A 14,257-nucleotide genomic window follows, 5' to 3' on the forward strand; every position below is an offset into this window, starting at 1 on the left:
GGTCTTCTCCAAATTTATGATTCTATAATTATGAGAAACAAACAGTTCTTCTTTCAAACATCAGGGGTCATAACCCTCTAAAGGATTTCCATGAGGAAGTTCTCCTGAGACATGAGGATGCAGCACGACTGGCAAAATGTTATCTCATCTAATAATTTGACCCTCTTTAATGCCTCCATGTAGAAGCCAACTTTTGTCATCCCACAAAAATCCTGTCATATGACCTCTAGAACTGTCAAGTATTTACATCAGAAGAGAAGAGTATTGAAATAGAGGCTGCAGAAAGTGTTCTTGTGATACACCATGGTAAAACATGCACTGGGGGAGGCTAAGAGGCCTGCTTACCAGCAGTAAGCTCAGAGATGAATACATGTGGAACACAGTTCCCTCCTGCCGACTGTCAGCCACAAGCACACAAACCTAAGCCATCTAAGATGACTCAAAGAGAAAACAGATATTCTATATAAATGAAACAGCATTTGGAACTGGAAAAAAGAAAACACCATTAGCTTTGAGGAACAATGGCCTGCTGCAGCAGTAGAAGCAAAAAAGTTTATTATCCAGCCTTTTACATAAAGGAAGCTAACAAAAAAATGAAAAACTTGAAACCCACTTCATGCTCCCTATCAGAATACTCACTCTACAGAAAACTTCATTTACCAGATGGTATGCAATTGAAAAAAAATAGGATGACAGAAAGGAAGAAAAAAGGCCTGTGGACACCTCTTTTTTCTGACTAATAAAAAAATCATGTTAGCGATTTCCAAGTTCTGGAATTAATATTTCACTTCCTTGCAGAGATTCTCTCATAAAGCTCAGTGCTTTGGAGAAATGCTCTTTATTCAAAGACTTCTGAAGTCTACAAAGTCTACCTAGAAACCTGATGTAATAGTGCTCACTGCTCTGAGAAAGCACAGCATGAGAATCTCATGCCAGAAGAGAGAAACTCAGACATGCTGTGAACAGCAGCAGCTCAAGTTCTCCAAAATAATCTAAAACTACATAGCAGGGCACTCTCCATAACAGCAGCTGGGAGCACTTCTCTAACACCAATTTGTGAGACCTACTGCAGATTTCCAAATTACCTGAAAATAATTCTTACAAGGGAAGTTGAGATGTAAAAGCGGCCAAATGTTTGAACAAGATGACTGAGAAAAATACCATCGGTGTCAAAACTAAGCCCTGAGGCAGACTTGCACGTGGCAGTCTACTGAAACTGGTTTTGTTTAATATTCTGTCCAGTTAAAGCATTTGAAAAACATAGCTGAAATACTTTAAGCCCTTGTCCTATTTCAAATTATATCCAATATTTCCTTCAACCTGAAGAAGCAGAAGTTGTCATTGCTGCAGTCCATTAGGCCTGTTCTCAATTAGTACCACAAAGGGAACTAACACCTTGCTCCCCATTCCCATGGAGAAACAAACTCCTTTCTGAAAATCGGTATGTGCATGAACTGTGCAGAGCTCATCTACACAGAAATGGAAGCTGTGTGATGTTCTCCAGCAACGTGCTTGGACTTAGCTTCCTCACTCCACGTGCCGTAGTATACTGACGTTACTATGGCAGCATATAAGCTTAAATACTTTTCTCCGAAGTTGCTTAGTTTTATTCAGACAACTGATTTTCCCATCTGTCCTCAGTCAAGTGACTTTGTAACTCAGTACTACTCAAGTACAAATTTGTCCACATGTTGAACTGCGATTCTTTGCCAGTGGTCAAAGTCACTGCACAATTATTTCATGTTTAAAGCAAAAGATTCCATAAGGAACATATAAGACCAACATTTGGAAACGTATGTTTTAGTTTGAACAACTCTAGCAAAATATTAATGCTCATCATGTTCCCCATTCAATAAATATCATCTCTTCCAAGCAATTACCCCGTCCCAGATCATGTAGAGACTGTGGTGCTTTATGTGTGCACCAGGGGACCAGGATTCAAATTCCAGAGGTTCCTACGCACAGCCTTGGAAAGCCACTGGCCCTCACAACAAGGCTCTCCATGCTGCCCTCACTCAATCTGCCTTCAGCTAACACCACCTGGCATCCCACAGAACCCCCAAACACTCTCAGCCTTGTGTGAAAACCCACAGAAAAGGTTGAATTCCCCACACCTCTGAAGGTGAGACTTGAGTTTTACCAAGTGCCTCCCTCCTGAAAACAACAGGGACTTCTCATTTCCATCCCATGCAGTCACTCAGTATCGAATTCCTACTCAGGATCCATCTCCAAAACCTAAAGGAACAACTCCTCTGAGCACAAGAGGTTATTAATAACCAGAAGTCATTAGTCACCTCGTGGTCACACAGATTCTGGGGGAGAACAGGAGGCAGTTTCACTTTTGTAAAACAACCTCATCAGTAAAAAAAAAAAAAAAAGGAATAACTTTAAGCATTAAACAATGCCATGACTTAAGGAATGAACAGAATGTTTTGAAAATGCAAATTCAAAGCATCTGTATTGTAATTAGAGCACCAACAAAACTGCAAGATGTTTGTCTCCACGCATTCATTTCTTTCATTCATCCTCAGACACAGTCATGTACAGAGAACTAGTTTCATAGTACAAACCAACTCCCACATACATTCCCAAAATAATTTGCATGTATTACCAACAAACACAAGTTTTCAGGCCACCCCCAGATGCGACAGACAAAAAGAGGACTTGTCACTACTGCCTTCAGGATTATAGAACACAGTTCCAAGAAGAGAGCGAGCCTCAGTGCCATACGTTTCACACAAGGTGTAGTTAGGCTGACATAGTTAAAAACCCTGCAAACACATCTTGCTGCTGTGTAGCTGTTCTCTCACATAAAAGTGAACAAAGGTTGAAGAAAACCTTGTCTGCAATATATTTTTCTCAATTACATCCAATAAACTACATCCAGTTGTTGCTGTCTACCTCTAAAACTGACTTTTATGAGTCAAGTGCAAGCATCCTGATGACAAACAGCTCCGTTGCAAAATGCTGACAATGCTGGCCTTAAGGAGCAATGGTGACAACAACAGGAGGAAAACTTGTTTCATCTCTATTTGACATCCACTGACAACATTCCCTCAGGCACTGATCTGCCTTCCTGGTCAGCCCAGGTCTCAATTTCATTTTCAACTCCCCTAAACCAAACTTTTTTCCTCATAGCATTAGGAGAACTGCTCCAGTATCAGCTGCTAGAGCTGCAGTTACCAGCAAGGGGCAAACAATAAATATACTGGTACTACCCTACACACATTCAAAATCTCATACTCAGAACTAAGCAAAAAAAAGCAAAAAACACTACTAGATAAACACTGATAGCAGCCCATGTCCCAAATTATTTAACCTGACGAAAGAGCGAGTAGACTTTAAAAAGCACTTCAGAATAACTCTTAATTCTCAGTGGAATCAAGACTTTAGCCAACACCAGACCTGTGAAGTTATCCACAGGTTTACTTCAGTACACAAAAAAAGAGAACCTGGTTTAAAATATGATCAACTCAAGCTGGGGTGAGTGCTAAGGAAACCTCACAAACAGATACGATGCTTGTTTTCTTGGCATACTTACCCTTCATTGCACATAGCTTTCATAAACAAATTCCTCACTAAATATATAAAAAGAAAAATAGAGGCACTTTGTGTAGAGCTGTGTCTGCAAATTCCACTTTGCTCTGCTCCTCCTTACCTTCTGAGTGACCGCTCTCTTCACTCTGAGTCTATTTCACACTTCTTGCACTTCTACAATATACAAAAATCACCATGCTTTGCTGAGGACAGCCAAGCTTGTAACTTGACATTCTCCAGTTTAAGAGCAAGACCACAAAGATCTTTTTCCATAAACGTTATCCTCAATTTATCTTTTTAAATAGCTACAATTGGAAAGTATACTAGCAGGTAATATGAGGATTAAGAGAATATACTGAATAAACACGGTGATCTAACCAGATGCGGAGACCATTCACAAATTGCTCCAATAATATACACACTCAGGATTAGCACTCAGTTGGCAGAAGGATGTTCTTTAGACAAATCCACCTCCAGAAAAAAAAAAAAAAAAAAAAAAAAAACATTAAAAACAAGTTTAGGGTTTCAAAGCAGCAAAGTTTGGTGGTGTTCAGTCAATTTATCCACCCACAGGGTGGAGGCAGCAGTGTCAGATGATCGTACTGGTGCCATCAGCATACACGCAGTAGTGAGAAGCTGTTTGTACCAAGCTACTGATCCTTCTGTTACCACTGGAGGCTCCATTCTATAACAACCAATACTACTTCAAATAATTACAAAACCCACTCGTACTGCCGTAATTTCTGCTCGATGCCACGAACCCAGCAGCACAGCAATCATAGTTTACATTGACAAATAAAAACCAGATTGTTTTCCTGCATTGCCCAGAGGTATGCAGGGGAAAAAAAATGAATGAAAGTATTAACAAATTAACCAATTTTTTTTCTTTAATTGAATCATTAATCACCTTCAGCTTCTGTTCTGCCTGAACAGATGCAGCCATTCGTCACTGAGAACACAACTGCAAAGTCTTTACAAGCAATAGAATATCCTACCTGGAACAACTTCAAAAAGGAACTTTCCTGGACTCTCTTCATTGCAGGGGTGCTCAATTACTCTGTTGCCAGGCAGAAAGATAGCACCCTAAGAAAGAAAACAACATCACATACAAGATCAGAACGACTGCCTTGCTTGTGATAGACAAATGTTCCTTTTCATTGTGACTGGGGGACACATGCACATGCTGTTGCTCCTATGCAGCTAACTTCCAAAGACTGAGTGTGGGATTATGTCAAAGCCAACAATCATAGACCACCTTCATTAACTAAGGCATTCAATAATGGCTTCAGGTTTTTTTCCATCTCTTCGGTTTTTGGTACTACGAAGATTTTTGTTCTGATTACACTTGTGCTGCAGGCATATTCCAATATCTACCATTCATTGCTGTGACCTTCCTTAAGAGCAGAAGTATTTACAATTCCTAGAATGAGAGTATTAAGTTAAAGAGAGAAAAGTACTCTTCTCACCAAAGAGCACACCCCACAACCTCACAACACCTTTTACTGAGAGCAGGGGAAACAGAGGCTGTGTTGGCAGCAGCCACTCGTTGCTCACCCCGTGTACAGATGTATTCTAAAAGCAGTAGGCACCCAGGCCCAGCAGCTCATCTCAAAGATGTTTTCCCTCATTCCTGCAACCAGCATTCGCTCTAGAGCAGCTTTCAGGGGCTCAGGAGCTTGCGTCCGTGAATACAGAAAACACACTCTGGATAATTACACACCGTGTTATTCAATTAAACAAAAACATGAGATTAACACCTAGCCAGCAGCACTGTAAACAAATCAATTTATGAGACAGTAAATGAAAATTGCACTTAACTTGTCTGCGCGCTCATTAGCAGCACACATGCTGCGGTCTCATTACAATGGGATGTGATGCTTTACCATTCTTTGATGTAAAATCCTTTCAATATTTACTTCACAGTGAGTTGTCACAATGACAGATTTTTGAGAACACGAGAAGAAAACAGTCATAATATTTATAACTTCATCTCCTTCATTTCACAGATGTAACATTCCATCTACTAAGAGGTGAAGCCTAAATCCCACATGACATCTAAATTAGTATAAAGGGATCCCTGACACCAATGCCATGTAAGATATTATTGTGGTTTAGAAAGAAAGCATGTACTCAAGTGATAATTTATTTTACTATTTTTATATCTATTACAGGAAATAAAGTATGTGAAATACATGCATGTTTGTATATATACACATGCATTATTTAAATTAAAAAAATAGTTGAACAATCTGCACCTGGATTCAACAGACCAGTGGGGAAAGCCTAAGAGAGCTCTCTCACTTCTCTGTCTGCTTTCACACCCATCTGTCCACCTTCCCCATGCAGAACTTCCCTGATATGAAGCATCAGCCCCAACCTTACTGCTTGGATAAACCAAGCAGTGCAGGTTGGCACAGAGTTGTGAAGGTTCAGCCAGATAAAGTTTATTTTTTTTTCCACCTTTAGCTCTTCTTCGTATATAGAGAAAAGCAGCTCTAAAGCCTTAGACATTGTACGAGATGCTCATTTGCACATAAAATATGAAGGTGGTTTCCATAGGAAAAGCAATGTTGTGACGTGGGTATTAGTGCATGTAAGCATTTCAAAATTAGCAAGTTTCACATCATGCTCAGCAAATCATTCAAATCAGCTAAACACCTCACAGTGCAGACTGCAACACTCCGGCACCACTCAGCAGATGAGTGCCACATGGAAGTATGGAAGAAGGGACAAGGACAGCTACCACAAGTGTATTGTGACGGCTAGACGGCAGGTAATATTTCTGCTTCATACGCTGCACTCCACAGGCCAGCAAAGCAACCTGGTTTGTTGTCTTACTGTTGCATTGCTTCCCCAGCCCTGTTTGAGCTTCATTTCCCACAGCAGACTTTTTCTGCATCAGCGTTCATGAAGCACCAGATTTTTCTCAGGGAAGCTCATGGGACAAGGAGCTCCCGTGCTCTCTAAGATGCAGACTAGCAGCTAAAAATACCTAATTTTTAAATACCTCCAAAGGGATTTCACTCAAGAAGCACATAGGTACATGAAGAACTTGGCTGCTTTCTTGCCCAAATATGTTTTTGGTATTTATTCTAATCCAGTTCATTCGCTTCCTGCCACCCATCACAAAAAACTACTCGAGAAGTCAGGTTGGACATTTGGAAAAATATTTTTCTCAGAAAGAGTGGTGATGCACTAGCACAAGCTGCCCAGAGAGACAGTGCAGTCACTGTGCCTAGAGGGGTTCAAGAACCATAGAGATGCGACACTGAGGGATATTGTGGGGTGGGTGGGGGTTGGACTTGGTGATCTTATAGGTCTTTTCCAACCTGTATGATTCTATCATTCTTTAAGTCCACATTATCAGTGGTCATTCATGTCAGGTGTTCCTCTGCCTTTCCAACTTAGATTTTATTAATCTTTGATATATTTCATCTTGCAATCAAGTGCTGAGTTTATTTATCCTGTTTTTCTTTGTTTTTCTTCTTTCATAGGAAACCTCCCAGGAATTCTCTGGTAACTTATCCACTGTCAGTTAACACAGAGGATCTTTACAAATCCTATTTCTTGTTGCCTGCTGCTAGGGGTTGGTTAACCGCATCACAGAAGTGCTGGCAATGGTTTGGCACCAAAGTTTTTGAGGGTTTTATACCTGTTGCAGTCCCACAACTCTCTTCTATTGGTTAATTTGCTGCAATTACTTGGTAATAATTTTACAGTAGGGTAGTTACTGCAACCAAGCTTCAAAGCTTTTAATCACAGCTCAAGTCAAGTGAACGCTCATACTGCTCCCTGCCAGCAATACTCTGAGCCTACCAAAATGCTCTTCTCCAATTTAAGTGCAAAGTAGTTCTTTAGGGGGATCTCCTATTCCCCAAGTGTGTCATGTGTTTCAAGTCACTAGCACACACTACGTAATGAAAGAAGTTTTACTGAATATGAATGTTCTGAACTATCACTATAAAATGTACAGAATGTCAGAATTCCTGCACACATGAAAGCAACATGACACCAATAGCAAGTTACAGTCACATAAGCTACAGTTACTGTAAGAGAAGGAAGGAACCAGATGTTCTCTGAGTACGATGGGGTTTTACAGCAGATAAGCCAACCAATCTCTGGCAGTAGTACTATTACCGTAGGTGATGCAGCCACTGCCCTGCAGCTGTTGCAGCCATTTATAGTTTTGCACATGCTCCGCGAAAAAAAACAGAAGTGCTGTTGTAGTAAAGGCATGCCAAGGAGGGGAGAATGTAACACACCAGGAGCAAACACAGGCAGGGACAAAGAAAGTGCAAAAGAGTTGGTTGAATAAAATTCAGTCAGTAGTCAGCACTGCATTCTTCTGGCATAAATTCCATTGCGTTTGACATTTTCTCCTACCACTATGTTAATACATTATTCCCGTTTGTTTATGCTGAAGAACGAAAATTGCCATTTAGTTCCCAGAAATTGCCCTAAAGTACTGAAAAGACCTTTCCTCCACGCAAAGTTAAAAATTTAAGTTCAATGCTTAATTTCCTAATTGAGAAGCAAACTGACTTCTGAAGTCGTTGATACAGCATGTACTGTCAGCTTAGAAGCGAGCACCGAAACACCTATTCTAACATAACACCAAGAGAGTTGTCAATTCTACCAGGATGCAATTATGGTATTTTTCAAAGATATTTTTACCTTTCTCTCCTGCCACATATTTCACTTCAGGGTTCAGTGCCTCAGAGATATTTTTCCTCAAGAAAAAAAAACAATCTTGCCTTGAGCACCCACTAGAAAATCTCTGTTTTGTTCCCCAAGAGAAAGGAAGCTCTCACCAAATAGAGCTGTAACACCACAGGAAACTACATTCGCCTAAAAACAGAGCCTCATGCACACTGTGTGCCTCTGGAGTTTATTTCTACTGCAAGGGCAAGAGACACGAGTGGCCATTTCCTGACTATACCTCAAACATCTGGAGTTATTACAAGCTTTCTCCTCTTTCTATGTTTACTTCTCAGCACTGACTGCTCCCTTACTGCTGAAAGCAAACCTTAATGTGCTGTCTTCCCATCTCTAAATTCTGCCCGCTATCCTAAGTGGTTTCAGACAGATCATGGATTAGTATGAAGCAGCTTACCAATCCAAAGCAGATTTTCCGCAGCATCTAGATAAGCTTTAACACTTCTACGCACCCTGTCCCAGCTTCTCCTTAATGAATGAGCTTATTCAACTGTACATCACTAGCTTCTGTCAGAAGTGCAGTTCCTCCAGCAGTGATTTTGTTTTCTTTCCAAGCTCGTCACCAAGGGATATAAGGCAACCAGTAGGGAGCTGGGGGCAAGCCAGGTCTGCTCCCACCTGAGGGGTAATTAGGACCAAGTTTAAGCACTCAGGAGTTTTTGCTAAGATCATTCCCCAGCACATAATTAGATGCATCAATTTCATTACATTCATTAGATTTTACTCTATTGACAACAATATGACTGAACATTAAGGAGCTACTGTAGAGGACAGGCAATTACAGAAAAATCTTACCTCTAGTAGAGCCTTCATGCTAGTAAAGGTCTAGCTTATTATTAGATAGAGCCTTTCTCTCACTATTTGTTTTACCACCAAAGAAAAAAGCCAATAAACCACCATGTTCCTCTTGCATCGGAACCACTGAGGATCAAGGCTCATTATACAAACCTCTTTTGCAAAGAAAATTTACTGATTTCTAGCATTAAGAATAGGTAGGCCAAATGAATGACTTTGTTGCCTAATTTGCTCTTACCTGGCAGGAGAAAAATTTAAAGTGTGGCCACACATGTATATGTGGAGCTCTCCGGTGACAGGCTTGACAGAAACAGCAGTACTGAGAGATAATGCAGCGTATGTGACTAGGTGGTTAAAACCAAGTCAGTCATTAAATACTGAGCCAACTATTTTTCAAGTTAGGATGCAGAGGCAGAAATCAAAAAAAAATGGGGGGTGCTTTAAAATTGAGTTTTCTATGCCATTTTGATTTAACTCATTTTGAAAAGGTGGGGAACCAGTCATTACTGCATGCAAGGGTAAAGTGGAGATAATTTATTCTCTCTCCTTGGCTGACTGGCCACAATTGACTGAAAGGATCAAGTCCACAATGGAAAGAAAAACATTTAAAATTACCAGAACGCTACTAATCATCATGTGCTTTGCTGGGACTCATACTGAGTTATGCTTTCACATTGCAGGAAGATTAATTTAGAGGGGAAAATAATCTAAGAATCTGTAGAAACACTACAATACCATGTCAGAAAATAAAACAAACAAACAAAAAAATAATAAACCACTGCATCATTACAGATGGCTTTCAGAGCAGGCTGTCTTACCACAAGAGGTACCAGATGAGAATCAGAGAGCACCAAAAAAGTCAAATGCTACCCAGTGGGACAGAAGAGCATTTCAGAGACATATGGGAGCCGTGCAATCACACTGGTGCAGCACCTGTAGAAACCTCCTTTTACTGCCACTTACGGTTACACTAACAAGCACTGCCAGGTAAACTATAACGAAACAGTGACTAAAACCATGGTCAGGCACATGCTGCAGTGAAGTCAAAGTGCTGCTGGCCCTCAGAAATTATGTAACGCTTCCAAGACTCTCTAATCTAGGAGTCACACCCTTTTTCCATCTTTGCTCTTCAGCGCTTCTTTTTGGCTTAGCTCACATTAACAGCCTTGCTTATAGTAACTCATAGCAGTCTGTTCTTGTACAACCTACTCAAAAGACAAGAATGCCATTTCTAAACTGAAAAATCAAGTGTGAGTAGTAGTTTTTAACTATTAACAGAAACTACCTCTGTTGCATAGGTCCAGCATGAATAGGACGAGAAACAGGAAGCAGCCGAAAACACAGCGTGGGGACTGTCAAGTCTCCAGCACCACAGTCTTCCAAATGCACAGTAAGGCAATACATCTATGATTCAAATCAGTTTGTTTGGGTTTTGTTTGCTTTATGGACGTCCAGGCTGACTTTAAGAAGTGAAATCATTTACAATTCCAACACGCACAGCTCTCTTCCAAGAAAGCTATGCACTGCCATGCATCCTGCTCACAGAAATAGTGCTTCCAGGTCAGTAAGTAATAGAGGTTGAAATTGCAACAGATTACCTCATTAAAGTTTTATAGCAAGTGCTAAGAAAGGTGGCAGAGACTTGAAAATGAGAACATGATCCCACTGACCCCATTTCTTCTCTTTCCTCTGCAAATATTCTTGTTTCCTTTTGACTACCAAGAACATTCCAGTGGAGTTTATCTATCCTATATGAGTTATCATTTTTCAGTTTTTATTAAAGAACAAACCACAGTTTCACATGAAAAAAGTATTAGGAATTAACAGCAAAGGTACACCTTCTCCTGCAAGTTTTGGGTTTTGTTTTTTAATGTCTACATTGCTTGCTGTTTTAATATCTATACGTTGTTTATATTTTGTCTACATAATAAACGCTTTATAAGCATGGCTTACATACTGCAACTACCACACAGGCACAATTTACACATCTTGAGGCATTGAGAGCACCCTCAGTAAGTTTGCAGACGACACCAAGCTGGCAGGAAGTGTCGATCTGCCTGGGGGTAGAGAGGCCCTACAGAGAGATCTGGACAGGCTGGATCTCTGGGCTGAAGCCAATGGGATGAGGTTCAACAAAACCAAGTGCCAGGTCCTGCACTTTGGCCACAACAACCCCAGGCAACGCTACAGGCTTGGGGCAGAGTGGCTGGAAAGTTGTATGGAGGAAACGGACCTAGGGGTATTAGTCGACGCTCGGCTGAGCATGAGCCAGCAGTGTGCCCGGGTGGCCAAGAAGGCCAATGGCATCCTGGCTTGTATCAGGAACAGTGTTGCCAGTAGGAGTAGGGAAGTCATTCTCCCTCTGTACTCAGCCCTGGTGAGGCCCCACCTCCAGTACTGTGTCCAGTTTTTGCAGTGAGGGGCCCAAAAAGACATTGAGGCCCTGGAGCGTGTTCAGAGGAGGGTGACGAAGCTGGTGAGGGGTCTGGAGCACAGGCCTTATGAGGAGCGGCTGAGGGAGCTGGGATTGTTCAGTCTGGAGAAGAGGAGGCTCAGGGGAGACCTCATCGCTCTCTGTAACTACCTGAAGGGAGGTTGTAGTGAGCTGGGGGTCAGCCTCTTCTCTTGTGTAACTAGTGACAGGATGAGGGGGAATGGCCTCAAGTTGCACCAGGGAAGATTTAGGCTGGACATTAGGAAATACTACTTTTCTGAAAGAGTGTTCAGGCGCTGGAATGGGCTGCCCAGGGAGGTGGTTGAGTCACCGTCCCTGGAGGTGTTCAAGAAACATTTAGATATAGCGTTGAGAGACATGGTTTAGTGGGGTTATTGGTGGTAGGTGGATGGTTGGACTGGATGATCTTGTAGGTCTTTTTCCAACCTAGCTCATTCTATGATTCTATGATTGGGCTTCTCTGCATCTGGTGTAAGGTGCCCAGTTGGCCCTTGTCTAAGGGAGGACAAAATTTGCAACAAACCTATCTCAGGGAGCCAGAGGTTGTGTCTTCCATCTTATTCAAGCAGTACAACCTGATGCACTTATGACCATTCACTTCTCATGCAGTACAGTCTGTACAGTCATATTTTGTGGGTTACTTTTCAGCTGTTTCTTTGAATTCAGAGTATATTAGTCTGTTTTGTCTATTCTGCAACACTGCTTCCAATTTAGAACTAGGCTTCTCAGGGGGTTTCTCATCTTTATAACTGATCTGAATCATGCATTTCTATAGCTTCTGCATGAGCTGTAGTTGTTTCTTCCTCCTGGTGTTTTAGTTAGGCATTGAAAAGTATCCTTAAACATTTTTAATGCGCAACTTAAATATTGAGTAGAGAGTTTTGGCTGATTGAAAGTGAAGCAAACTGTATGATACCGTATGGATGCACCACACGAAACTCCAAGGTGGTATATAAACACTGAATTTTCCATGGAAAGCAGATGTTTTTGGCAGGACAGAACATGTCCTAAAGACTGGACTCCTGGGCAAAGCACATATTACAGAAGTATTTATGAACCAGAACATGCTTTTACAAAGAGACAGCATAAATCAAACATCTGAACATCATCAGGGAGTTACTGCATGGTGCTAGAGTGAAATTTACCTTAATGCTTTCTTATTTGGAAAGGAAGGGATGGAAGAGCTTTGCAGACCAAGGTTTTGCAGGTTTCAGCTTAAGAAAGCATTTTTCCATTGCATTTGCATTGGTCAGCTCATTAACACAATCGCTTCATATGTTTTTCAAACACAATGCTTATATAACCAGACACATAAGAAGAAAGATACATCCTTATTTCAGCAGCTACAAAACCAGTACTAAGTTGAGTGGAAGCTAGTTTGGGAGAAGCAGCATGTCAGTGGGCTGCAGCAGCCTTGATCCCTTCAACCCAACAGGACATCCCCACAGCTCTGGTTTTCTTCAGATTTTTGGGCACACACATTTTCCATAAAATACATATAGATATGTATATATATGTGGAGAAAAGGCTTGTCTAGCCCTCCCTTATCTCACCAGTTCAGGCACAAGGCCATGATAGGAGAGCCCACCCAAAGCCCTGATGACACTGAGTGCCGCACCCAAACAGCCCCAAGGACTCAGCCCAGCCTTCCCCAAGGGCTGCAGGGCTGCTCACCTTGTTTAATTAAACATGCCTTGGGGAAAAAAAAAAATACAAGAAAAATAAGTCCTTTTCAAGATTATCCTGTCTCATTATAGGATCGACTTCAGTGAAAACAAAAATGACTTCCATCATTTGGATTTTCACTGAGTGACACTGGAGGTACAGTATAACCATCTATACAGGAGTTTACTATAGCTTTTTAAAAAGTTCCATATGCAAGTGCCAGAACATCCTTGATGATTTACTTTCCCATAAGAGCGTGACAGGCTTTCTGCAGCACTGTCGGGAGATCTCACCAAGTTCCAGACAGCTTTAGGTAAAAATAGGTGCAGGGTGACTGGAGGCCAACGTAATGAACTGCACTGCAGCAGCTGCTCCCTTCCACAGTGCATTAAGTATTAATATAAATAGTTTAGATTCAGTGCTCCTATTTTAATAAACAACCAAAATATAAACATGCATGAAGGTTTTCATGGTCTACAGGAGAGACTGCAGTATCCCTTGCCAGAGGGGAAGATGAACCACAGTTTATGTAAGAAGAGAAATTGAGAGCAAGCCCCCACAGCAGGCGAGCAGAAACAAAACCCCAGCTTTTTTGGGAACATACTGATTGCATGCTGGCCAGTGGAGCATTCCCTGCTTGGAGCTGTTGTTAAAAAGACAAAACAGTTTCAATCAGTCATCTGGTGTCAACACTTTGGAATCTCTGTTTCAAAGAGAGACAGCTCCTGTGTTAAGCTTTTTTATTTTTTTTTAGAAGCACATAATTTGTTGCACATTCATTTTCTTCAAAGTGAAAGTGTAAGACAGCAACATCAAATCTATATAAGTCCACCAAATTCTCCAGTAAAGATGATTACTCTAGAGCCCCAACAGCAGCAGCCAGGTTTTTTTGCAAGCTGAGAGCTCCTGAGCATGTTGACTGCAGCTGGAGACAGGCATCAGCATGGGAAACTGATCAGGAGGCAGCAAGAGTAGATGGGGTCTTAAATGGAGAGGCTGCTCATGAAAGCTATCAATTTTGTCTCTCTAATCGGGGTTTGGTAGCCAACCAGAAGAAAAATAGGAAGGTTCCTCAACTCCCATCTGACA

General features: G+C 41.3%; 1 protein-coding gene across 4 annotated transcripts in view; it reads right to left on the bottom strand.

Annotated features, from left to right (window-relative positions):
• Positions 1-14,257, bottom strand: part of ARHGAP24 (Rho GTPase activating protein 24) — a 160,527-nt gene that overhangs the window by 97,641 nt on the left and 48,629 nt on the right. For all 4 annotated transcript variants that reach the window (XM_021396478.1, XM_021396475.1, XM_021396474.1 and 1 more), the window contains one exon: positions 4,533-4,620. In XM_021396478.1, the coding sequence (XP_021252153.1) occupies positions 4,533-4,620 (88 nt within the window). The remainder of the gene's footprint in view (positions 1-4,532; positions 4,621-14,257) is intronic.

This window comes from Numida meleagris, chromosome 4 (genome assembly GCF_002078875.1).
Source record: "Numida meleagris isolate 19003 breed g44 Domestic line chromosome 4, NumMel1.0, whole genome shotgun sequence".
NCBI classification, from domain to species: Eukaryota; Metazoa; Chordata; class Aves; order Galliformes; family Numididae; genus Numida; species Numida meleagris.